At 41.9% G+C, this 25,219-nt stretch overlaps 1 protein-coding gene across 3 annotated transcripts in view; it reads left to right on the top strand.

Moving 5' to 3' along the window:
- Me2 (malic enzyme 2) overlaps positions 1-25,219 on the top strand; it is an 88,919-nt gene that overhangs the window by 46,025 nt on the left and 17,675 nt on the right. For all 3 annotated transcript variants that reach the window (XM_045144254.1, XM_004667491.2, XM_045144255.1), the window contains 6 exons: positions 722-831; positions 920-1,017; positions 2,788-2,901; positions 13,932-14,046; positions 20,646-20,788; positions 24,621-24,723. In XM_045144254.1, coding sequence (XP_045000189.1) covers positions 722-831; positions 920-1,017; positions 2,788-2,901; positions 13,932-14,046; positions 20,646-20,788; positions 24,621-24,723 — 683 coding nt within the window. The remainder of the gene's footprint in view (positions 1-721; positions 832-919; positions 1,018-2,787; positions 2,902-13,931; positions 14,047-20,645; positions 20,789-24,620; positions 24,724-25,219) is intronic.

The following is a 25,219-nucleotide window of genomic DNA, read 5'->3' as shown; positions in this document are numbered from 1 at the left end:
TGGCTTCTTCCTTTAGTGCAAATCGAGTTGCATCCTGGCTTTTAAGATTTCACAGTTAGTTTTTATTTTTCCTAAGTCATCATACCTTCTTTTTAAACCACTTCTTTTGCTTGTGTTCTTTATTTTTATGCGTGTACCTGTGTGTTATGGCTTGCTGACAAATTCCAGACACCATGGCACTTGTTGTGCCTGGCTTTACCTGGATGAAGAATTGAACCCAGGCCAGCAGCCATTGTAAGCAAGTGCTATTGATCCTTGGGCTTCTCCCTAGCCCTTCTTTTTCTTTTGTTTTGTTTTTATTGTTGTTTTGAAGCAGGGTCTCATTTTAGCCCATGCTGACCTAGAATTCATTCTGTTGCTCAGGCTGGCCTGGAACTCACAGCATTCGGAGTCCTCAGTGTTACTTAATAGGACTATGCAGTCTCTTCCTTTTTATGGAGTTATTTATTGCTTGTATGCACTAGATACCCTCCAGGACCTTTAGAAATAGTTTACACAGATGTCTCATGGGCCCATTGTGCTGCCATATTCTCTTCCATTACCACATAATTTTTGTTATTTCTGAATTTTGCCTTTTGCTTTGTCCAAGCTCTTGAAACTTTAAAGGGTATTGAGCTGATATGATATGCTATTTTCAGATCGTGTCATAACAAATATTAAACAGGAAATCTATTTAATGAGAGTGTTTTCAATGCAGTTATTATGTGGTTTGCTTTTTTAGGTATGGCCGGAATGTGCTTATTCAGTTTGAAGACTTTGGAAACCATAATGCCTTCAGGTTCTTGAGAAAATACCGGGAAAAATATTGTACCTTCAATGATGACATTCAAGGTAAAGTGAAAGGGAAACCAGAGGTCTGATGTATATTTTTTAAGCAATGTAATGTGCTTTTTCATTTTAAACATCTTTGATTTTTTAGGGACAGCTGCAGTTGCCCTAGCTGGCCTTCTCGCAGCCCAAAAAGTTATCAATAAACCCATCTCAGAACACAAAATCTTATTTCTTGGAGCAGGAGAGGTAAGTTTTTTTGTTGTTGTTTTTTGGGGGGTTTTTTTTGGTTTTTTTTTTTTGAGGTAGGGTCTCACACTAATTCAGGCTGACCAGGAATTCAGTTTGTAGTCTCGGGGTGGCCTTGAACTCACAGCGATCCTACTACCTCTGCCTCCCAAGTGCTGGGATCAAAGGCATGTGCCACCACACCCAGCTTTTTATAATTTATTTTATTTTTAATTTTTGAGTGGCTGTGCATGTTGGTATACGTAGATCATGGTTTCATGGAGAATGGTACATGAATGTCAGATGTCAACATGAACTGTATTATTCATTTGCTCCCTGTCTTTTCTTTGTGTATGAACTGAATAAATTTTATTGGTTTTTTGTTTTTTTGATTTTTCGAAGTAAGAGTCTCACTCTGGTCCAAGCTGACCTGGAATTAACTGTGTGGTCTCAGGGTGGCCTTGAACTATCCATGATCCTCCTACCTCTGCCTCCCGAGTGCTGGGATTAAAGGCGTGCGCCACCACACCTGGCTAAATTTTATTCTTTATAAACTACACAGTCTCTGATATTCTATTGTGACAATAGAAACGGGACTAAGATACCATTATGACATAAGCTTTACGAATTATCATTGTATCCATTTGTCCATTAGGAAATTCAACCTTACTGTATATTTTCTGTACCTAGCCCATTCAAAAGTACTTAAAGACACAAGTGGCTCTCTGTGCATAAGTACTATACCACCAGGTCCTACTTCCAGCACACAGTTAACGTGGGAGCATTGAGCAGCTGGGAGATGTGTGTGTGTAGTAGAGGTGGTAGGGTATACGTGTACAGTGTATGCACGTGTAAGCAGATGTGCACACCCTCCCTTCTTTCTTTTTGAGACGGGATCTCTCACTGAACCCCAAGCTCACCCATTTAACTAGACTAGCTAGCCAGCGATCCTCAGGGGTCCTCTTGTCTCTGCCTCCCTAGCACTGAGATGACAGGCATGTGCTATGTGTGCTGCCACACCCTGCTTTTACATGAGGTCTAGGGATCAGAACTTGGGTCCTCATGCTTGCATGGCAGGCACTTACTGGCTAAGCTTTCTCCCCTGCCAACCCTACCCCCCCTTTTAAGTGTGTCATTTTATTTATTTATTTAAGGGAGAGAGAGAGAAAGAAGCAGAGAAAAAGGGAGTGAGTGAATAGGGGTGCACCAGGGTCACTAACCCCTGTGAATGAACTCCAGACACATGCACTACTTTGTGTATCTGATTTGATGTGGGTACTGAGGAATCAAACCCTGGCCAACAAGCTTGGCAAACAAGCACTTTTAACCACTGAGCCATCTCTCCAGCCCCATGAACCAGAGTTGTTAATCCTTGAACCCTTCCCCCACCCCTGTTTTTGGTTTTTTTTGTTTGTTTGTTTGTTTTTGGTTTTTCAAAGTAGAGTTTTGCTCTAATCCAGGCTGACCTGGAATTCACTATATAGTCTCTCATTGTGGCTTTGAACTGATAGCAATTCCTCATACCTTTGCTTCTCAAGTGCTGAGCTAAATGTTTCTTATTTATTTATTTGAGAGAGCAGCAGAAAGAAGGCCACCCCCTATTTTTCTAATGTTGCAGACCCCTTTTTACAATTTGCCCTAATTTTAATCTCCAGATCCATTTGTAATATTTAAACCCAGCACTGTCCTCTAGAAGTAGAAGGAATGACAGCATGTTGGCTACAGTCTTTGTAGATAAGTAACTCAGTACTTCATCCTCTACTCTTCATTGTTATCTGTTGTGTTGGGCAGGCAGCTCTTGGAATTGCAAATCTGATAGTGATGTCTATGGTCGAAAATGGCCTCTCAGAAGAAGAGGCACAAAAGAAAATCTGGATGTTTGACAAGCATGGTTTATTAGTTAAGGTAAGATGATTAAAACATGGGAAAGCAAGAGTGTAGCTGTGACATTTTGTTGGATTGTTTAAATAGTATCATTTCTTAAAATCCTGCAGGCAGTGGACCTCCCCATTGATGATCTTAATGATCTTCGCCGGTGTTCTCACCAGAGACCTTCCAGTCTCTTCTTTTACAGAGACTCTTCCTTCATACTTAAATCATAATCTGCCTTTTGGCTCCAGACTTCATCTTTCTCACTGTTCTTAGGCTCTTAAGAGCTCACTTAGCCATTATGATTGTATTTAACTTATTAAAACTTGAGGGTTTGTTTTTTGCTTTTTGGTTTTTTTGTTTTTGTTTTTGTTTTTTTTTTTGAGGCTTATAGGATTGGGCCTGGAATCTTCTGCATGCTAAGCAAGCATTCTGCTACTGGGCAACAAGCCCTGGCCCTGGGCCTAAAACTAAGTGTTTTTATTTTTTAGGGTTTTTTTTTTTGTTGTTGTTGTTATTGTTTTTGAGGTAGATCATTGCTGTAGCCCAGGCTGACCTGGAATTCACTATATAGTCTCAGGGTTTCCTCAAACTCAACAATGATCCTTCTACCTCTTCCTCCAAGTACCGGGGTTAAAGGAGTGTGCCATGACACTCAGCTTAGAACTAAGTTTTTTGTCTTTTTATTTTTAATTTTAATGTATTTGAGAGAGAGAAAGAAGCAGGTAAAGAGAATTGGCCTGCCAGGTCCTTTAGCTGCTGGAAATGAACTCCAGACACATGTTCCACCCTATGCATCTGGTTTACATGGGTCCTGGAGAATTGAACCTGGGTCCCAGGCGCTGGGATTAAAGCCATGCACCACCACTCTGAGCTCTTCTCTCGATAAGATTTGCTAGGGTTTTTTTTTTTTTTTTCTATTTATTTATTTGAGAGCGACAGACACAGAGAGAAAGACAAGAGGGAGAGAGAGGGAATGGGCGCGCCAGGGCTTCCAGCCTCTGCAAACGAACTCCAGATGCGTGCGCCCCCTTGTGCATCTGGCTAACGTGGGACCTGGGGAACTGAGCCTCTAACCGGGGTCCTTTAGGCTTCACAGGCAAGCGCTTAACCGCTAAGCCATCTCTCCAGCCCCAGATTTACTAAGGTTTTATCAATCTTGTGTATCCTTTCAGAGTCAACTCTTTCTTTCTTTGATTCTTTTATTTATTTATTTAGGTTTTTCAAGGTGAGGTCTTGCTCTAGCCCAGGCTGACTTAGAATTTACTATGTAGACTCAGGGTGGTCTGATGTTCACAGCAATCCTCCTACTCCCAAATGCTGGAATTAAAAGTGTGTGTCAAGCCAGGCATGGTGGCACATACCTTTAATCCCAGTGCTGGCCTAAGTTAGAGTGAGACCCTACCTCGGAAAAAAAAAAAAAAGTGTGTGTCACCACCCTCAGTCCTTTGATTCTATGTATTGTTTGTGTTGTTGTTTCTATTGATTTTTTAAAACTTACTTATTTATTGGAGAGAGAACGAGACAGATAGAATGGGCATGCCAGGGCCTCTAGCCACTGTAGAAGAACTCCAGACACATGTGCCACCTTGTGTATCTGGCCTTACATGGGTACTGTGGAGCCAAACCTGAGTCCTTGGGCTTCACATGCAAGCACCTTCACTGCTAAAGCCATCCCTCCAGCCCATTGTTGTTTCTATTTTCTATTTCCCATCTACTGATTTTCAGTTTGCCTTATTCTTCGTATTCCAAGGCCTTGAGGTGAAGTATTAAGTTGTTTACTTGCGACCTTTCTAACTTCTTAATATAGGTACTTAAAGCTTCAGGTTTGCTGAGATGGAGTCACAGACCAGGTACAGTTATGGAAGAAGGGATATTTATTGAAGCTTACAGATCCAGGAGAAGTTTCATGATGGTAGAAGTTGGCCCCCTCTTAAAGGACCAGGCAGAGAGAGAAAGCCACAAGCCAAAAGCCACACAACACACTTCAGGATCTCCACGTGGAACTAGGCACTTTGCATATCTTTAAATATATATTTTTTTTATTTGACAGAGAGATTGGGCACACAAGCATCTCCAGCCACTGCAAACGAGCTCCAGACATATGCGCCACCTTATGCATCTGGCTAACGTGGGTCCTGGGGAATCGAACCTGGGCCCTTTGGCTTTGCAGGCAAATGCTTTAACAGCTAAGCCATCCCTCTAGACCACTTTGCATATCTTTAGATTGGAATTTGAAACTCATCACCACACCTTAAGATTTGCCCAATAACTCCTTCCTTCAGCCAAGTGGCTGCAGATCCAAACTACAAACTAATAAAACACTGAATATATTAGGGGGCCTATTTATTCAAACTACCACATATGTTGTGTTATCGCTACATTTAATTATGATTCTATGAATTTTTTGATATCCTTGATTTCTTCAGTGACCCATCCATCATTTAATAGTGTACTGTTTAGTTTCCATGATTTTGTATATGCTGTATAGTTTTTCTTTTGTTTTGAGGCAAACCCAACAGATTGCCTTTGTTTTCCTTTAAATGCAAGAGTGGGAGAGAGAGGAAATTGGCACACCAGGGCCTCCAACCACTGTAATTAAACTCCAGACATGTGCGCCCCCTCGTGCACATATGCAACTTTGTGTGCTTGTGTCATTGGGCATCTCCTTATGTGGCACCCAGAAAGTTGAACATGAGCCCTTTGGCTTCACAGGCATCTCTTCAGCCCGCTGTAGTTTTTCTTGCCTGTAGATTTGTAGTTTAATCTCAGAGGGATCAGATAGAGTTCAAGGAATTGTTTCAGTTTTCCTATATTTGTTAAGATTTGTTTGGTGTCCTAGTACATGGTCTACTTTAGAGAGTGTTCTATGTGCTGCTGAGAAGAATGTGTGTTCTGAAGCATTTGGATGGAACATCCTGCAGATATCTGTTAGCTCTGTTTTATTCTATGATGTCATTTAATGCAGATGTTTCTGTTCGGTTTTTGCTGTGGTGACCTGTCGCTTGATGAGGGTGGGGTATTTAAGTCTCCCACTGCAATTGTGCTTGTTGTTATCTGTGACCTTAAGTCTAGTCATTTTTATTTAATGAAATTGGGAGCACCATGCTAGGTGCATATATGTTTAGGATTGTAATGTCCTTCTGTTGGAGAGTTCCTGTAATCAATATAAAGTATTCTTCTTTATCTTGACTTACTAATGTTGGTCTGAAGTCTACCCTCTCAGCTGTTAAGATAGCAACACCTGCTGTTTTCATAGGCCCATTTGCTAAATATACCATTTTCCATCCTTTCATCCTAAGACAGTGTTTATCTTTTATGGAGAGATGAGTTTTTTGGAGACAACAAACAGAAGGATCCTGCCTTTTAATCCAGTCTGTAAGCCTGTGTCTTTGGTTGGATCATTGAGGCCATTGAGATTAAGAGTTATTATTGACCAACATATTACTAAATGGGGAAAAACTGGAAACTTTTTCACTAAAATCAGGAACAAGACAAGGGTGTCCACTGTCCCCACTTTTATTTAATATAGTTTTGGAAGTCTTAGCCATAGCAATAAGGCAAGAGACACACATAAAAGGGATATAATTGGAAAGGAAGAAATCAAGTTATCATTATTTGCAGATGACATGATTCTATACATAAAGGACCTTAAAGACTCTGCCAGCAAACTGTTAGAGCTGATCAAAACCTACAGCCATGTAGCAGGATACAAAACAAATACACAGAAATCAGTAGCCTTCATATATGCTAACAACAAACAACAGAGGATGAACTCAGAGAATCAGTCCCATTTACAATTGCATCAAAAAAAAAAAAAATAAAGGACCTTGGAATAAACCTAACCAAGGAAGTAAAGAATCTCTACAATGAGAACATTAAAACACTCAAGTGAGAAATTGCAGAAGACACTAGAAAATGGAGAAACATCCCTTGTTCCTGGATTGGAAGAATCAATATTGTGAAAATGGCAATCTTACCAAAAGCAATCTACACATTTAATACAATCCCTATCAAACAATCCAAAAATTCATTTGGAATCACAAAAATCCTCGAATATCTAAAATAATACTGAGCAACAAAAATAAAGCTGGTGGTATCACTATACCTGATTTTAACCTATACTACAGAGCCATAGTAACAAAAACAGCATGGTACTGGCACAAAAACAGACATGTAGATCAGTGGAACAGAACAGACGACCCAGATGTAAGCCCAGGTAGCTGTAGCCACCTGATATTCGATACAAATGCCAAAAATACTCATTGGAGAAAAGACAGCCTCTTCAGCAAATGGTGTTGGGAAAACTGGATATATATCTGCAGAAGGATGAAAATAGATCCTTCTCTCTCGCCATGCACAAGAATTAAGTCCAAATGGATTAAAGACCTTAACATCAGACCTGAAACTCTGAAACTGCTAGAGGAAAAAGTAGGGAAAACCCTTCAACATATGGTCTTGGCAAAGACTTTCTGAATACAACCCCAATTGCTCAGGCAATAAAACCACAGATTAATCACTGGGAACTCATGAAATTACAAAGATTTTGCACTGTAAAGGACACACTGAAAAAAGCAAAGAGGCAACCTACAGAATGGGAAAAAAAATCTTCACCAAATATATGTGTGTGTGTGTGTGTGTGTGTGTGTGTGTGTGTGTGTGTGTATTAATATCTAGGATATACAAAGAACTCAAAAAGTTAACTAATAAGGAATCAAACAAGCCAATCAAAAAATGGGCTATGGAGCTAAATAGAGCATTCTCAAAGGAAGAAATACGAATGGCATATAAGCATCTAAAAAAATGTTCTACGTCACTAGTCATCAGGGAAATGCAGATTAAAACTTGATTGAGATTCCATCTCACTCCTGTCAGATTGGCCACCATCATGAAAACAAATGATCATAAATGCTGGCGGGGATGTGGAAAAAGAGGAACCCTTCTACACTGCTGGTGGGAATGCAATCTGGTCTAGCCATTGTGGAAATCAATGTGGAGGTTCCTAAAACAGCTAAAGATTGATCCTCCATATGACCCAGCTATAGCACTCCTAGGCATATATCTGAAGGAATCATCTCATTTCCTTAGAAGAACATGCTCAACCATGTTTATTTCTGCTCAATTTATAATACCTGGGAAAAGGAACCAGCCTAGATGTCCCTCAACTGATGAGTGGATAATGAAGATGTGGCACATTTATACAATGGAGTTCTACTCAGCAGTAAAGAAAAATGAAGTTATGAAATTTGCAGAAAAATGGATGGATCTGGAAAGGATTATACTAAGTGAGGTAACCCAAGCCCAGAAAGCCAAGCGCCACATGTTCTCCCTTATATGTGGATCCTAGCTACAGATGATAGGGCTTGTGCGTGAGAAGGAAAATACTTAGTAGCAGAGGCCAGTAAGTTAAAAAGGAGATATAAAGGGAAGAGAAAGGAAGGGAGGAGGGTACTTAATAGATTGGTATTGTATATATGTAAGTACAATGATTGAGATAGGGAGGTAATATGAAGGAGAATGGAATTTCAAAGGGGAAAGTGTGGGGGGCAGGGAGGGAATTACCATGGGATATTTTTTTATAATCATGGAAAATGTTAATAAAATTTTTTTTAAAAAGAGTTATTACTGAAAGGTATGTGTTTATGGGCTCGAGAGATGGCTTAGTGGTTAAGTGCTTGCCTGTGAAGCCTAAGGACCCTGGTTCGAGGCTTGATTCCCCAGCACCTTCGTTTGCCAGATGTACAAAGGGGCGCACGCATCTGGAGTTCATTTGCAGTGGCTGGAGGGCCTGGCGCACCCATTCTTTCTATCTAGCTGCCTCTCTCTCTCTCTCTCTCTCTCTCTCTCTGTCAATCTCAAATAAATAAATAAAAATGAAAAAAGTTAATTAAAAAAAGGTATGTGTTTATTCCCACCATTCTTGTTTTGTAGTGCTTCCTATTTCTCCTTTACTTTCTTGTATTTGAATATAGTTTATTTTTTCCCACTTTCTCATGTGTGTCCTTTTCTTTCTCTTTTAAGTATGAAGTTATTTTCTGTAGAGTTGGTTTAGTGAGCATATCTTCCTTTAACCTGTTTTTGTTGTGGAATGTCCTTATTGACAGATAGCTTTGCTGGATATAGTAATCTTGGTTGACGGCCGTTATCTTTCAGAACTTAAATCATTCCAAGCCCTTCTGGCTTTTAAAGATTGTGTTGAATAATCTGCTGTTACTCTAATGGGCTTGCCTTTACATGTGAGTTGCTTTTTCTCTGTAACTGCTTTCAATGTATTTTCTTGGGTTTGTATGTTTAGTAATTTAATTATAATACAGTAACGAGAGGTTCTGTCCCGGTTTTGTCTATTCCATGTTCTAAATGCTTCCCATATCTGGATTGGCATCTCTTTCCTTATTTAGGGGAAATTTTCTTTCTTTCTTTCTTTCTTTTTCAAGGTAGGGACTCACTCTAGCCCAGGCTGACCTGGAATTCACTATGGAGTCTCAGGATGGCCTCGAACTCATGGCAGTCCTCCTACCTCTGCCTCCCGAGTGCAGGGATTAAAGGCCACCATGCCCGGCTTTCTTCTATTATTTTGTTGAAAATACCTACTGTGCCTTTGGAGTGAACTTCCCCTACTATACCCTGAATTCTTGTGTTTGGTTTCTTCACAGTGCCTTAAATGTCTTGTAATTCCCATTCATATCTTCCTATTAGTTTGTGTTTCTCTTTGTTGGACTGTACTAGATGTGCCACTTCTCTTCCTAGTTTAGATATTCTGTCCTTTCCTTGATCCATTCTATTAGTAAGATTTTCTAGAGGTCTTTTTTTGGTTTTTCAAGGTAGGGTCTCACTCTAGCCCAGGCTGACCTGGAATTCACTATGGAGTCTCAGGATGACCTCGAACTCACAGCAATCCTCCTACCTTTGCCTTCTGAGTGCTGGGATTAAAGGCATGCACCACCACGCCCAGCTTTAGAGTTTTTTATTTGACCCACTATATTTTGCTTTTCTAGTATTTCTGATTGGTATTTCTTCAGTATTTCTATTTCCTTACTCATGTCTTATATTGACCTTATTTAATTATTTTTTATTTTTAGTTTTTTTTAATTTTTTGTTCATTTTCATTTATTTATTTGAGAGCGACAGACAGAGAAAGAGGCAGAGAGAGAGAGACAGAGAGAGGGAGAATGGGCATGCCAGGGCCTCCAGCCACTGCAAACAAACTCCAGACGCATGCACCCCCTTGTGCATCTAGCTAATGTGAGTCCTAGGGAATTGAGCCTTGAACCGGGGTCCTTAGGCTTCACATGCAAGCGCTTAACCGCTAAGCCATCTCTCCAGCCCCTGTTTTAGTTTTTTGAAGTAGGGTCTCACTCTAGCCCAGACTGGCCTGGAGTTCACTGTGTAGTGTCTGGATGGCCTCAAACTCTCTGTGGCCCTCCTACCTCTGCCTCCCGAGTGCTGACCTCCTTATTTCATTAAATTGGTTTCCTATGTTCTCTTGAGATTCTTTTAGGAGTTTGTTTTCTTCTTCGATTCCTTTGGTTTCTTTGAACATAGTTATTTTTTTGAATTTTTTGTCAGACATCAGTCTCACTGGAGGTCATTTCTGATTGGTTGATAATTTTTGGTAGAATTACTGTCTTGATATTTTGTTCTTTTCCTATAATGTAGATATTTTTACATCTTTAGTCAATTCAGTGCTTGGGTTTTCTAATTACCTGGTATATTCTTGGAGGTGCAAATCAGAAGTTGCATATGTCAGTGCAGGTGTCTCAGGTGCCAGTTGTGGCTGTTATATTACTCCTAGGGTAATAGCAGAAGTGACCCTCGTATTGAGCTTGCTTGCTATGCAAGTGTTCTAGTAGACTGTATGGAGCAAAATACAGGAAATTTTAAAATTCAGTTGAGCAATATACATATATAATTCAGTCAAAACCAGCAGAGTGGGGATTAAGAAAACTGATAATATAACAAACCCAAAGTCTTCAAGGGTATGTGTTGACTCACACCCTTGATCCTCTTGACTGGGAGGCTGAGATTCCTGGTCTGTAATGGGTTCCAAATAACCTGGATCCAAGTGAGACCCTGGCCCCAAGAATGACAGAACAAAAATACAAAAAGGCATCATATATCAGGAAATATCAAAAGCAACAAAAGTCAACTCTAGTAAACAACTTATTTAAGAATGGCAAAGCTGACGAAAACTATATCAGTCAAGTCTAAAAACACATAACCTGCCCTGACATGGAAGGTGCAGTTATTTCTTCCAGTGCAGGCCTGAATACCTGGCTTTGGGGCAGGTATTGATCCAATGTAAGTAGTCCCTGTTACGTTTTTGGATGGCTTCGGGTCTCACCTACGCTGAGTACCCACCTGGTTTCCTCTTGCTTTTGCACTATGGACTTGATGAGGCGGGTTGGGCTGGTGATCTGCTGTGTGGCTGAGTGGTAGCCAAGGTCTGCAGTGGACCCAGGTACTAGAGGTTTGGGGAGGGGAGGCTGTGGGGAGTGCTTAACGTTATTCTGGAGCCGCTCAGCTGCTCCCCGTCATCTTCTCCCTCAGGCGCCGCTCAGCTGCTCCCCGTCGTCGTCTTCTCCCTCAGGAGCTGCTCAGCTGGTCTCTGTTGTCTTCTCCAGGATTTGTGGTTTTGTGAGGCTGTTGTGAGTGGATAGTCCCTTCACCGTAGTACTGCTCCTGCTGGCTCAGACAGGGCCATGGTTGGAGCCAATTCTGGCTGGTTGTATGCTTGCCTCTGGGACTCTCCTGCTTCTCTGCTGGGATTAATAATTCCTTAAACACCTTCATTTTGGGTAGAAGAGTGTATTGTGATATTTTTCTGCCTTTTTCCCCCTTAGGCTGCCTTGTGTAGCTACTGTGCTGCCATATTAACCAGAAGAGTACATCTGATTTTTTTAAAAAATATTTTTATTTATTTGAGACAGACAGACAGACAGAAAAAGAGTACGGACACGCCAGGACCTCCTGCCACTACATATGAACTCCAGGTGTATCAAACCCAGCCCGTCAAGCTTTGCAAGCAATTTTCTTTAACCACTGAGCCATCTCTCCAGTCCACATCTAATGTTTAAGCAAAAATTCCTTAACTACTTAATCGTAATTTCCTATAGCAATCTAATAGAAACCTGTGGACCCTTTGCAGGAACAAAAAGTATGTGTTTCTGAAACCCATCTATGGGTGATAAAGATCTCTCCTGCATTATTGCAGCACTCTCTGAGCCTTCCTTCCTTGCAGTGATTATGTTTTAAGGTGAACTAAGTGGTGTGCAGTGCAGCTGTACTTGCATCATAATGTAATCACAAGAATTCTTGCTACTTAACTATGCAGCAGGCCACCTCCGTGTACTTGGCTCTGGTTCTGAAATTCTTTTCCTTTCAGTATTCTACTAAAACAAAAACATAAATTAAAATTTAAGGTGTAAAAATCTTTGACATTTAAATCACACATAATTTAAGATAATAACAGTAATTTGGAGTATACCAGATATTGTGAGGAGATTGCATCTGTTCTTTAGTCCTCTCAAAATTCATATGGTGTTTATTGTAGGGAGGTTGGGTTTTGGTTTTTTATATATATATATAATTTGTATGGGAGGAGTCCTATGAAATTTTCCAATCACAGAAACAAGTTTAAAATGTTCAAGGATTTTTTCCAAAGTCATCAACGTTGGGGGCAGACTCAGAACCTGAGAATCTTGCCTGACTAAAGCTTCCCCTCTGCTTGTTAAGCCGCGGTCTTCCCGGGGTGCTGTAAGCACAGTGTTTGCTGATACACGAAATAGAATGGTTTTCAGGCATCACCTTTCTGTGTGGAGCGTGTACCTTTCCAGTGCCTCACAGTTTATACTTTACTTTGAAGTGCTGATTTTCTTTTCTTTTTTATTTTTTTTAAAATTTTATTTATGTGTTTGAGAGAGTGAGAGAGGGAAAGAGAGAGAGAATGGGTGCACCAGGGCCTCCAGCCACTGCAAGCAAACTTCCGTGCATGTGCCACATTGTGCATGTGGCTTACATGGGCCCAGGGCTTTGCAGGTAATCACCTTAAAGGCTAAGCCATCTCTCCAGCCCTGTAGTGTTGATTTTCATCCAGTGTTATGCTGCTGCCCTTTATCTGAATTGCAGAGCAGGTCTAGAATGAATGTGGTGTTGCTAACTACAGCAAATTCCTGGTTGCTTGACATATGGGCCTTAGGCTTCCATTCTCTTCTGGTGATCCTAAACTCTGCCATCCATTTCAAAATTTACAGTTTCTTATAAAAAGCCCATCTGAAGAGCTTTGGTAGTCTTGAGGACAGTATAAGAAGCCTGTATTCCTGGTATTCATATCTTGTTACCTTTAAAAAACTGCACAACAAAGAAAAAACTGGGAGGTCAATGGCAGAGCATTTTTATATACTCAAGGTTCTGGGTTCACTTCCTCGCATCAAAAATAAACAAGCCTTTTTACTTGGTGTAACTGTTCACAGGTCTGTTTAGTCTGCTTACTATCCTCTCGGTAGGCTATATATATAGTATTTGTAATTGCTATTTTATATTTCTAAAATTTAAAAAAAAAAATCTTAATTCTAAAACTCATCTAGGGCCTGGAGAGATGGCTTAGCACTTAAGGTGCTTACCTGTGAAGCATCAGGAGCTAGGTTTCTTTCCCCAGTACCCAAATAAGCCAGATACACAAGGTGGCACATATGTCTGGAGTTCGTTTGCAGTGGCCAGAGGCCCTGGCACGCCCATTCTCTCTCTTGCTATCTGCCTCTTTCTCTCTCTGTCTCTCAAATAAATAAAAATAAAACTCATGTAGCCCAGATAAAAGCTGTCTAGCTTTTGTGCAGTATTGATGGACTTTATAGAGGGAGTGTTTGAGTGAGGTTAGAATGTTGTGAGGTACAATGGGATATGATACATGTGCTATATTTTGGGGCACTGAAGTTAGAATTTGAAGACATAGGTAAAAGAGGAAAATAAATGCAAAGTCTTATTTTATGTTTGTACTTCATAATTCATGTCTTTTCTCTTAATCTTCAATATGTGGTGCTAAAAGTGCTGTATCTTATCAACACATTCAGGGGCGGACTGCTAAAATAGATAGTTACCAGGAGCCATTCACTCACTCAGCCCCCGAGAACCTACCTGATACTTTCGAAGATGCAGTGAATACACTCAAGCCGTCAGCTATCATTGGTAAGTAATGCTGACGGTCAGTGATCTGTTACTTACCTGCCTATCCTAACTACCAGGTAGGCTTAGTAAAAGTAAACTGGCATTTTCCCAGCTTTCAGCTTGTAGGCAGCTGTACATTGCTGGGTTGAACATTCAAGCTAGACACAGTTCATGATGGAGAGGTTTTATTTCAAGCTTCAAGATCTGGCAGGGGGGTGGGAGGGAGTTCCATCTGTGGCATAAGAAGAAACTTCCATACATCCAAGCAGAGAGAAACAGCCAAAAAGTCTGTAAAAACAAAAAAGCAGCAAGCACAAATGGGCAGCAAGCTGATAAGCCACAGCTCAGACTGCTCTGCGTACATTGGGGCTGAGAATCCAATCCGCCCCTAAACACACATTAGGGCTGGACCCCAGGATCTGCCTCCAGTGATACCTCCTCCAGCCAGGTGGCTGCAGATCCAGGTTATAAGCTTTAGTAAAACATCCAAGCCAGTTGTGGTGGTACATGCCGTAATCCCAGCACACAGGAGGCAGATGTAGGAGGATCACTGTGAGTTCCAGGCCACACTGGGACTACATAGTGAATTCCAATTCAGCCTGGGCTAAGATGAGACCCTACCTCACAAAAGCAAAACAAACAAACAAAAATTAAATAAGCCGGGCGTGGTGGCACACACCTTTAATCCCAGCACTTGGGAGGCAGAGGTAGGAGGATCGCCATGAGTTCAAGGCCACCCTGAGACTCTGTAGTGAATTCCAGGTCAGCCTGGGCTAGAGTGAGACCCTACCTCGAAAAACTAAAAAAAAAGAAAAAAAAAGGCAAAAAATTAAATAAACAAACACCTGAGTCTATGGGGGACATAAATTCAAACTACCACACTGTTAGGCAGGTTATCCTTCTGTGTGTGTGAAGGTTCCAGGCTCAGTGCTGGTACCAAACCTGCAGTTCTTTAGTCCCTTGCATCTAACCTGTGCATAGTCTGCTATGTACATTAAAACATCACTAGGTTACTTATATCTGAGTTAATGCAAATATTGTGCAAGTAGTTATTGTACTATATTGTCTAGGGAATAATAACCTGAAAATAACAAGATCTGTCACGTGCCGTGGATATAATCTTTCTCCTCCAATTTTTTTCATTGATTTCTCTCTCTCTCCCTCTCTCTCTCTCTCTCTCTCTCTCTCTCTCTCTCTCTCTCTCTCTCTCTCTGTGTGTGTGTGTGTGTGTGTGTGTGTGTCTGATGTGTGTAGTGTGTAGTGTGGTGTATGCATGTGTATGTGCCCTTGCAGTGCCCCATACACTTACCTGCAGTGGTTGGGGAGGAAGGTCAGGTGTTCCACCCGACTGCTCTTCTACCTAGTCTTGTTTCAAGCCTGAGTGTGTTTTTATTACTTCTGGAGCTTGTGGGCTGCAGTGATTCTCAGGTCTTGGCTCCCCTGTAGAGCTGAAATTACATGCCTACGTGGCCAAAGCCAGCTGTTTATGTAGGATCTGGAGGTTTGAGCTCAGGTACTCTCAGGTCCCCTGCGGCCCTCATGCTTACACAAGAAATGCACACAACCGCTGACGTCATCTCTCCAGCATTTCTTCTTTTATTGTTTTTTTATTGACAACTTCCATAATTATAAACAATATCCCATGGTGATTCCCTCCCTACCCCCAGTTTCCCCTTTGAAATTACTCTCCATCATATCCCCTCCCCGTCTTAGTCTTGCTCTCTTTAAAAATATGTGTGTGTGTGTGTGTGTGTGTGTGTGTGTATTTTAGAGAGAGAGAAACAGAGAGGGAGAATGGGTATGGCAGGGCCTCCAGCCACTGCAAATGAACTCCACATGCATGCACCCCCCCTTGTGCATCTGGCTTCTGTGGGTCCTAGGGAATTAAACTGAGGTCCTTTGGCTTTGCAGGCAAGTGCCTTTACTGCTAAGTCATCTCTCTGGCCTAGTCTCTTTTATTTTGATGTCATGATCTTTTCCTCCTACTATGATGGTCTTGTGTAGGTAGTGTCAGGCATGGCAAGGTCATGGATAATCAGGCCATTTTGTGTCTGGAGGCTCAAATTGTAAGGAGTCCTACTCTTCCTTTGGCTCTTAATGTTCTTTCTGCCACCTCTTCCACAATGGACCCTGAGCCTTAGAAGGTGTGATAAGAGATATTTTAGTGCTGAGCACTCCTCTGTCACTTCTTCTCAGCACCATTGTGTCTTCTGAATTATATCAAGGTTACTGTCATCTGAAAAGAGAAGGTTCTCTACCAAAAGTGAGAGTAGCATTAATATATAGGTATGAATATTAAGAGAAGTGCTTACTGGGAAGTTTGGTGAGCATAGTATATACATTTAGCCAGTCAGCAGCAGATGTTACACCCTAGGGCTCATGACTACCGTTGTTGTAGGTTTTCATTATCAGTACCATGGAGCGGGCCTTCAGTCCAATTAGAGAGTGGTTGGTTTTCCCCGTAACAGACATGCCACTATTGGACCCATTGGCTCATTTGGCCTGGCTGGCCAAAGTTAAGGTTTGCAGTGTCCACTGTTGAGTATCTTCACTGGTGATTTCTCTCTCTCCCTGTGAACTGCATGCAGCATAGCTTTTTCCAGCTTTCTGTCAGCCAGTCTGCATGGAGGAGGTTTTCAGCTCAGCTCCAGCAGGATTTCTCAGTGACCTTACAGCCCAAGTATGTGGAGCCTTTAGCAATAGGATCTTGCCATCTATTCCTGCTGGGAAACCAAGGGCCTAGGCAATGGCCTATAATGTTTTGGGGGCATCAGGGACCTCCCTGTTCTTTAATATTTCCAATCTTCATGAAGAAGACAACAAATACAGTGGGCTGACTTGTGTTTTCTCTTTAAAAAATATTTTCTTAGAGAAAGAGAGAATGGGCACATTTTGTAACAACTGTAAATGAACTCCAGACACATGTGCCGCCTTGTGCATTTGGCTTGCATGGACACTGGGGAATCATACCTGGGCCTTTAGACTCTGCTGGGAAGTGCCTTACCCACTACGCCATCTCTCTCAGCCCTGACTTGTGTTTTCAGTAGTAACTTTTTTGTGGTTACAGTGTGTGAAAATTCAGAGGGTGATACTTAACATTTGTTTTAAAATTGTTTTACTTATTTACTTGCACATGTTTATGTATGCAAGTATACGTGTGGGGGCCACATGTGTCCATGACACACATGTGGAAATCTCAAGGTGTCTACTCATCCGTCTTCTATTGAGCCAGGGTCTCTTGCTACTGGAATCAAACCCCAGGCCACCTGGGCCACAAGCTTTGGGTCCTCCTGGCTTCTTGTCACAGGCATGTTGAGACCACAGACATGTGAAACGTTTTTACGTGAGTGCTGGGGAGGGCGGAACTTGGTTTACCAAGTTTTGCAAGCAATCATCTTTAACTATTGAGCCGCCTCTCTCACCTACTACTTGTAATTTTTGTTTGTTTGTTTGTTTGTTTTCTGAGGTAGGGCCTCACTCTAGCTCAGGCTGACCTGGAATTCACTATGTAGTTTCAGGGTGGCCTCAAACTCACAGCAATCCTCCTACCTCTGCCTCAAGTGCTGGGATTAAAGGCATGCGCCACCATGCCTAGCAATACTTGTAATCTTTCGTCTGTGAGCTGTGGCATTGACAATGCATGCCCCTCCCCTCTTACCCTTTCTAGGGGATTTTCTTTAAAAGATAGGCTCGCATGCTGGGTATAGTAACACATAGCCCAACACTTCAGAGACTGAGGTAAGAAAATCATGAGTTTGAGGCCAACCTGGGCTACATAATGAGATGCTGTCTGAAAAGAAAAGTGAGGGCTGGTGGTTAAAGTGGTTGCCTGTGAAGCCTAAGAACTCGTGTTCAGATCTTGAGGTCCCATGTAGCCAGATGCACAGTGGCACACATGCCACAAAGGGGCTCATGCATCTGCAGTTTCTCTCCTTCCCTCCCTCTCTTTCTCTCTTAAAAAAAGGGGAGAGGGAGCAGACCAAAAGAGACAGTCTCATTGTGTTGTCCATCTGAACTCAAATAATTCTCTTGCCTGAGCCTCCCAAGTAGCTGGGACTACGGGTGCACACATGCTTGCCTGCCTCCTTATGGTGCTTTGCTTTTAGACTTGTGACTGTTGATCACAAACTCTTAAAAGGCCAAGGTCATTTGTTAGACTGTGCCAGGTACATCTAGTACAGAGTGAGAGTTTTATTAGCAACAAAAAGGAAACTTTGAGTGTGTTTTGATCCAGGCATTGCATAGCAGACATCAGACAGTGCCCACATAGCAGCAGGTTCTCAGCTGGTTGATTTTCTCTGGTTCTAGAAGTTTGAACTTACAATCTTACTCGTAGTTATATCAGCTTTCACATAGGAGCTTTACTGCATTTTAAACAGTAAAACCTTTAGGCTGGGCAAATGGGCCTGTGTTTAAGGACACTTTCTTGCAAACTTGCCAGCCCAGGTTCAATTCTCCAGTACCCACATAAAGCCAGATGCGTAGTGTTAAATGCATCTGGATTGTGTTTGCAGCAGTAAGAGGCCCTGGCACACTCATTTGTTCTCTCCTCAAAAATAAGTTAAAACACAGTCTGAAGAAATGGCGTAGTGGTTAAGGCACTTGGCTTGCAAAGACTAAGGACCCAGGTTTGATTCCCCAAAACCCACATAAGCCAGATGGACAAGGTGGCACATGCATCTAGAGTTCATTTGCAGTGGCTAGAGGTCCTGGTGTGCCCTCCCCCCGCCAATAAATAAATTTTTTTTTAAAGTAAGTAAAACAAACAACAAAAACCCTTCACAAACAAGAAAAGTATGCCTTGATTAGTTTCTTCATTGACAAGAAGAAATCTTAAAGGTTATCTAGGTCATTCCTCTCAAAACTCTGTGTGGGAACTAAGAACCTATCCATTGATCTTGACCTCTGGAGGGTCAAGAAGACAAAAAGCAAAGTTCTGCCGGGCGTGGTGGCACATGTCTTTAATCCCAACACTGGCGAGGCAGAGGTAGGAGGAGGATTACTGAGTTCAAGGCCACCTTGAGATTACATAGTTAATTCCAGGTCAACCTGGGCTAGAGCAAGACTCTACCTTGAAAAAAAACAAAAAAAGAAGAAGAAGAAAGAAAAGCTTTGAGGGGATGGGCCAAGGAGAGAAAAAGGAAAGTTTTGAGGGGATAGTGCTCAGCTAAGGCATCATTTGGTCATGTCAGCTACGTCCATGTTCCCCTGCAGCCTCAGGTAGAAAACCCGCCTTGCACGCTGTCCTTCACAGCTCTGCCCACGGCTCATGGCACCTGTGGGAGAAAGAAAGAGCTGACTGCTCATTGTCTCAACTATAACCTGCCTGCATTGTGTTCATTTGTATGTCTTAATAGCTTAGTTCAGGTCTGGGACTTTGTATGTACTTACTGAAAGGAAAACTCAGCTGTATCAAGATGTTGATTGATTCAGTCCAGATTATCTTTGAATTCCTACTGTTTTGCAATGTGCACCATAGAGTTTAACAGGTGAACATTTGAGACAAGTTTTGCTCCTTTTTTAAAAAAATTGGCAAATAGTAGCCAAGTTCATATAAGCATACCATGCTCCTGTTATCTGCGTGTCTGTACGCGCACATGTGTGTGTGTGTGTGTGTGTGTGTGTGTGTGTGTGTGTGTGTAGTAATTGGTGTGGTGTATGCATATGTGTGTGTGCAGATGACCATGACATGTGTGCATGTGCATGGAGGCCAGAGGACACAGGCTCTGGTCCTTGATCACTCGCTTCCTTAAGACAGCCTTTCACTGAACCCTAAGCTGCTGCTTATAGTCAGACTTGGTAACCAGCAAGTCCCAAGGATTCTTGTTTCTTTGCTCCTCACAGAACTGGGATCGTAGGGGTGTACAACCACACAGCCATTCACTTGGGTGCTGAAGAATTGAACTCAGGCCCTCATGCTTGCCGCAAGCGCTCTTGCCTGCTGAGCCATCTCCCCAGCTCCATCATACCTTTTGTTGTTGTTTGTTTCGTTTTGGTTTGCGTGGTTTTTTGAAGCAGGATCTCACTCTAGCCCAGGCTGACCTGGAACTTGTTCTGCAGCCCATGCTGGCCTTGAACTCATGGTGATGCCCATCTTCATCCTACCTGTTTTTAAAAAAAAATATTTGCAAGAAGAAAGAGAGTGAGTGCACCAGGGCCTCTTGCCACTGTAAATAAACTCCAGATGCGCTTTACATGGGTAGTGGAGCCATCAGGCTTTGCAGGCACTCCTCTTTAACTGCTGAGCCATACCTCCAGTCCCCCACCCTTCCTGTTTTTAAGTGTTCAGCTTTAAATACATTCCCATTGTTGTGCCACAAGTCTCCCGAACTATTTTTGTCTTATGAAACTGAAGTTCAGTACCCTCTAAACAGTCACATTCCTTCAACCACTGGCAACTACCATTCTATTTTGTTTCTTTTGGGATAACTGAAAATTGTTAACATTTTATTATTTTTTTCTTTCAGATTTGAAGTTGTGTTCTTTGTAGTATTCTCTCAGCAATACAAAATGTGTCTTTGTGATGTGGTTCTGTTACAGTGAATACATTGGGGAAATGCTGTTGGTAAGAATTGCTATTATCTTTGTCCTGAGTCACTTTTCCCCCTTATGTGTTGCAGGAGTTGCAGGTGCTGGCCGGCTCTTTACTCCTGAGGTTCTCAGAGCCATGGCCAGTATCAATGAAAGGCCTATCATATTTGCATTAAGTAATCCTACTACGAAGGCTGAGTGCACCCCAGAAGAAGCATATACACTCACAGAGGTACTGTTGCCTACATGTTCTTGCCCAGTTCTGTAGTGCTTTGAGGAGAGAAACGTGGGTTCAGGAGTCACCCTGGTAACATGTATTGATTCTGGAAAGCATGTACTTGTGAATGCTATTATAATGCTCTCCGGTACCTACTGTTTTCTTTCTCCGTGTTTACTTTGAACCGAGGAGGCATTATTATTTTTAGACAAAAATTAATCATTTAGGTTTTCCTACATTTGAACTTCTTCTGTCTCCCTTTCTTCCTGCATGTCTGTACTTCTCTGTACAGTCATTTTCCTCCTACCAGAACGGCTTTGTGTGAGTGTGGGTTTCATGAAGTCTCATGATAGTTTCTTTCTTTTGTCTTCATTTTGAAGTTTGTAGCTACTTTCTTTCAGCATTTTCAAGATAATGTTTTATTCTTTAGGGAATTTTGTTTTCGATGTAAAGTCATGTCTTAGGTTTTGAGTGGTTTTACGGTAGTAAGCCTAGTAATAATTTTCTTTGTTCTTTTTTTATTTATTTTTTACATATGTGGATGTGCATACATGCAAACATATGTTTGTGTGCCTGCATAAAATGGCTAGAAAATAAGCTCAGGTGATGTCCTCAGGAATGCCACACACTTTTTTTTTTTTTAATGGAAAGAGGATTTCTCATTGGCCTGGAGCTCACCAGTTAGGCTAGGGTAGACTGGCTGGCCAACAAGCCTTAGGGATCTTATCTCCACCCCCATGGCACTGAGACTGCTGCTGTGTACCACCATGCCCAGCACTGTGCATGGGTGCTGGGATCACACTCAGGTCCCCATGCTTGCACAGCAAGCACTTAACCCCCTGAGCATCTCCTCGTTTCCTGGTTTTCTTTGTGCCGGTACCATCTGGAGAATACAGTGCTCCTGAAACTGTGGTGATTTCTAACTTTGCTGACTTTTGCTTTGTTTCTCTTTTTGGCAGACAGGTTAGTGTGTCTGCCTTGGCCATACTTTCTCTGTCCTCTTAGACTTCACTTGAGTAGCCAGACCTTTTCCCTTTATCTTGACCATCTTTGCTTTTCATGTACTATTCTTTTTTCTTTACTTATAGAAATTCTTTTATATAAATGAGTCATAAATTCTGCTTTCTTTTTTATTACCATTTTTTTTACTTTATTAGTTATGTGCATACTCACTGTGTAAACAGCACGTGTGGGGTGCCAGATATCCCCATGGAGATTGTGGGTCGTGCACTATGTGGGTAACCATCTGTTATGGGGAAGAGGCAATGTTTGTGCATAATGTCCCAAGTTGTGGCTCTAACAATCTTTCCACCCCCTCTTCCGCGAATTTCCCTGAGCCATGTTGGGTTTGTTTTAGGTCTACTTCAGTGATGAGGTCTTGGGAGCCTCTGTAACTCTGGATCTCTCGTTTGGTAGGAGTTGAGTGTTCTCTGTGTCTATCTCCTGCACCCTTGTGGTGGTAGAAGGTTCACCAAGAAAGCAGCACTCTTGCTCATTTCCCCAATTACTGTATTGTTTCAGCTGGGGCCCTGGTGAGGTGCGATGGATGAACTGATTTTTCTCCTCACATTGTATCCTTCTGAAAAAGAGAGGCAGATTTTCCAACAGAGAGTGAAGTCAGCACCAGATTAATGGGATAACCATTGTTAGTTTAGAAAGAATTTAATAGGTGTAGTCCCTCTTGTAGCCTCAGAGTGGTGGGAGCTTGATATTGGAGAGGAAACTCATTTTTTGGATATAATTCTGACTTGTTTTCCAGTTCCAGCTATGTGTTCCATTCCACTGAGTGGATCCATTAGCCAACCCAACCAAGAGCAGTTGGTTACCCAACATGGCTGTGTGCCATTATTGCACTTGGGTGAGCATCACGTCAGGTTGTTTACTGCTGAGTAGCTATTAGCTTAGACCACGAGTTGCTTGGACAGATTTTGGTCACTTTCCCGTCGCTCATGTAGCCCCTTCTGGCACTAGACCAGCTCACTGTTGGGTGACTGACTTTCTTCCATATTCCAGCCAGGTCTCTCCTTGTTCTGTACCAACAGCATATGATGTCTTCAGCAGTAGGATCTTACCATTAACCTTTGGTGGGTCATCAAGTATGTATTCCCTCCCTTGGAGCAGGCCTCCAGTCCAATTAGAGGTTAGTTTCCACCATGACAGATGTGCCACTGATGCACCCGTTAGCTCATTTGGCCTGGCTGGCCAAATACAGGGCTTGCAGTGTCCACTGATCTTCAATGGTGATTTCTCTCTCTCCCATTGAGCTGCTTGAAGAATGGCTTCTTCCAGCTTTCTGTCAGCTGGTCTACATGGAGGAGGTTATCAGCTCAGTTCCAGCAGGATTTCTCAGTGGCCTTGCAGCCCAAGTATGTGGAGTCTTCAGCAATGGGGTCTTACCATCTATTCCTTGTGGGAAACCAAGGGCCTCAGCAATGGCTTGTAATATTTTGGGGGCATCAGGGACCTTCCTGACCAGAAACTCAATGGAAGGTATCCCATCCCTGGCACTGAAAATTTTCTAGTAACAATCTATGGCTCCTGAGCATTCCATTGTCCAAAAAAGGAGGTTTCCATATGATTTATTTATATGCTCTTAGATTTTGATTAGCCCTCCCTCCACCTTTCCTTTATTCAATCTCTTCCCCTGACCTCACTTGGGCCTTTTCACCCCCATTAATCTATTCTTCTACTTACGTATATACAATAACATTCTATTAAGTACCCCCTCCCTTCCTTTCTCTTCCCTTTATATCTCATTTTTAGCTTACTGGCCTCTGCTACTGAGTTTTCTTCCTACTCACATACAAGTCCAATCATCTGTAGCTAGGATCCACACACATATGAGAGAGAACATACAACACTTGGCTTTCTAGGTCTGGGTTACCTCGCTTACTATAATCCTTTCCAGATCTATCCATTTTCCTGCAAATTTCATAACTTCATTTTTCTTTACCGCTGAGTAGAACTCCATTGTACAAATGTGCCATATCTTTGTTACCCACTCATCAGTTGAGGGACATCTAGGCAGGTTCCATTTCCCAGGTATTATGAATTGAGCAGCAATAACCATGGTTGAGCAAGTATCTCTAAGGCAATGAGATGAGTCCTTAGGATATATGCCTAGGAGTGCTATAGCTGGAGATCATATGGTAGATCTATTTTGAGCTGTTCTAGGTACCTCCACACTGATTTCCTCAATGGCTGGACCAGATTGCATTCCCACCAACAATGTAGAAGGGTTCCTCTTTTTCCACATCCTCGCCAGCATTTATGGTCGTTTGTTTTTATGATGGTAGCCAATCTGACAGGAGTAAGATGGAATCTCAACGTAGTTTTAATCTCCATTTCTCTAATGATTAGGAATGTAGACCATTGTTTTAGATGCTTATATGCTATCTGTACTTCTTCTCTTGAGGACTCTCTATTTAGTTCCATAGCCCAGTTTTTTGTTTATTTTATTTATTTATTTGAGAGTGACATAGAAAGAGGCAGGGAGAGAGAGAGAGAGAATTGGCGTGTCAGAGCCTCCACCCACTGCAAACAAACTCCAGATGCGTGTGCCTGCTTGTGCATCTGGCTAACGTGGGTCCTGGGGAATAAAATCAAGCCTCAAACCAGGGTCCTTAGGCTTCACAGGCAAGCACTTAACTGCTAAGCTGTCTCTCCAGCCCATGTTTTAACTTTTAAATTCAATTTATGCATGGAACAGCCTCATCCCTAATAAAACGATATATATAGTATGTGATTTCTTATGTCCAGGTAATCTAGAAACACACAACTTCACTTTATACAAATTTACCTGGGTTTTCCCAACCACATAAAGTGAGATGATTCCATTTCATTACAGGGCAGGTGTTTATTTGCCAGCGGCAGTCCCTTTGGGCCAGTGAAACTCCAAGATGGACGAGTCTTCACACCAGGTCAAGGAAACAATGTCTATATTTTTCCAGGTAAATGCCATGATTTATGTACTAGATTAACAGTTACATAAATATACTTCATGGTCCTTGCATGGTGGTGCATGCCTTTAGTCCCAGTGCTTAGGAGGCCTGCGGTAGGAGGATTGCCCTGAGTTCAAGGCCATTTTGGGGTTACAGAGTGAGTTCCAAGTCATCCTGGGATAGAGTGAGACCCAGCCTCAAAAAAAATTTTTAAAAAGCTTTATGGAGGAATTCTTTGGAATTTAAGGTTTAAATGAGCAACAGTATTTATAGATTTTTAATATGAATGTAGAGGAAAGCACAAAGAATTTAGTAAATCAGGCTTGCTTTGTTTTCTTTGAAGATTTATTCATAGTGTCAAAACTTGTTCATTATATCTCTATTTATTTAAGAGACAGAAAGAGAATGGGAATACTAGTACTGCTCACTGGCATGTACCTCCAGGCCTCTAGCCACTGAAAACGAGCTCCCGAAGCGTGCATGTCCTTGTGCATCTAGCTTTACG

This window comes from Jaculus jaculus, chromosome 2 (genome assembly GCF_020740685.1).
Source record: "Jaculus jaculus isolate mJacJac1 chromosome 2, mJacJac1.mat.Y.cur, whole genome shotgun sequence".
Taxonomy (NCBI): domain Eukaryota; kingdom Metazoa; phylum Chordata; class Mammalia; order Rodentia; family Dipodidae; genus Jaculus; species Jaculus jaculus.
Note: the sequence above shows the minus strand (reverse complement) of the source record. Positions and strands in the feature narration are given on the sequence as shown.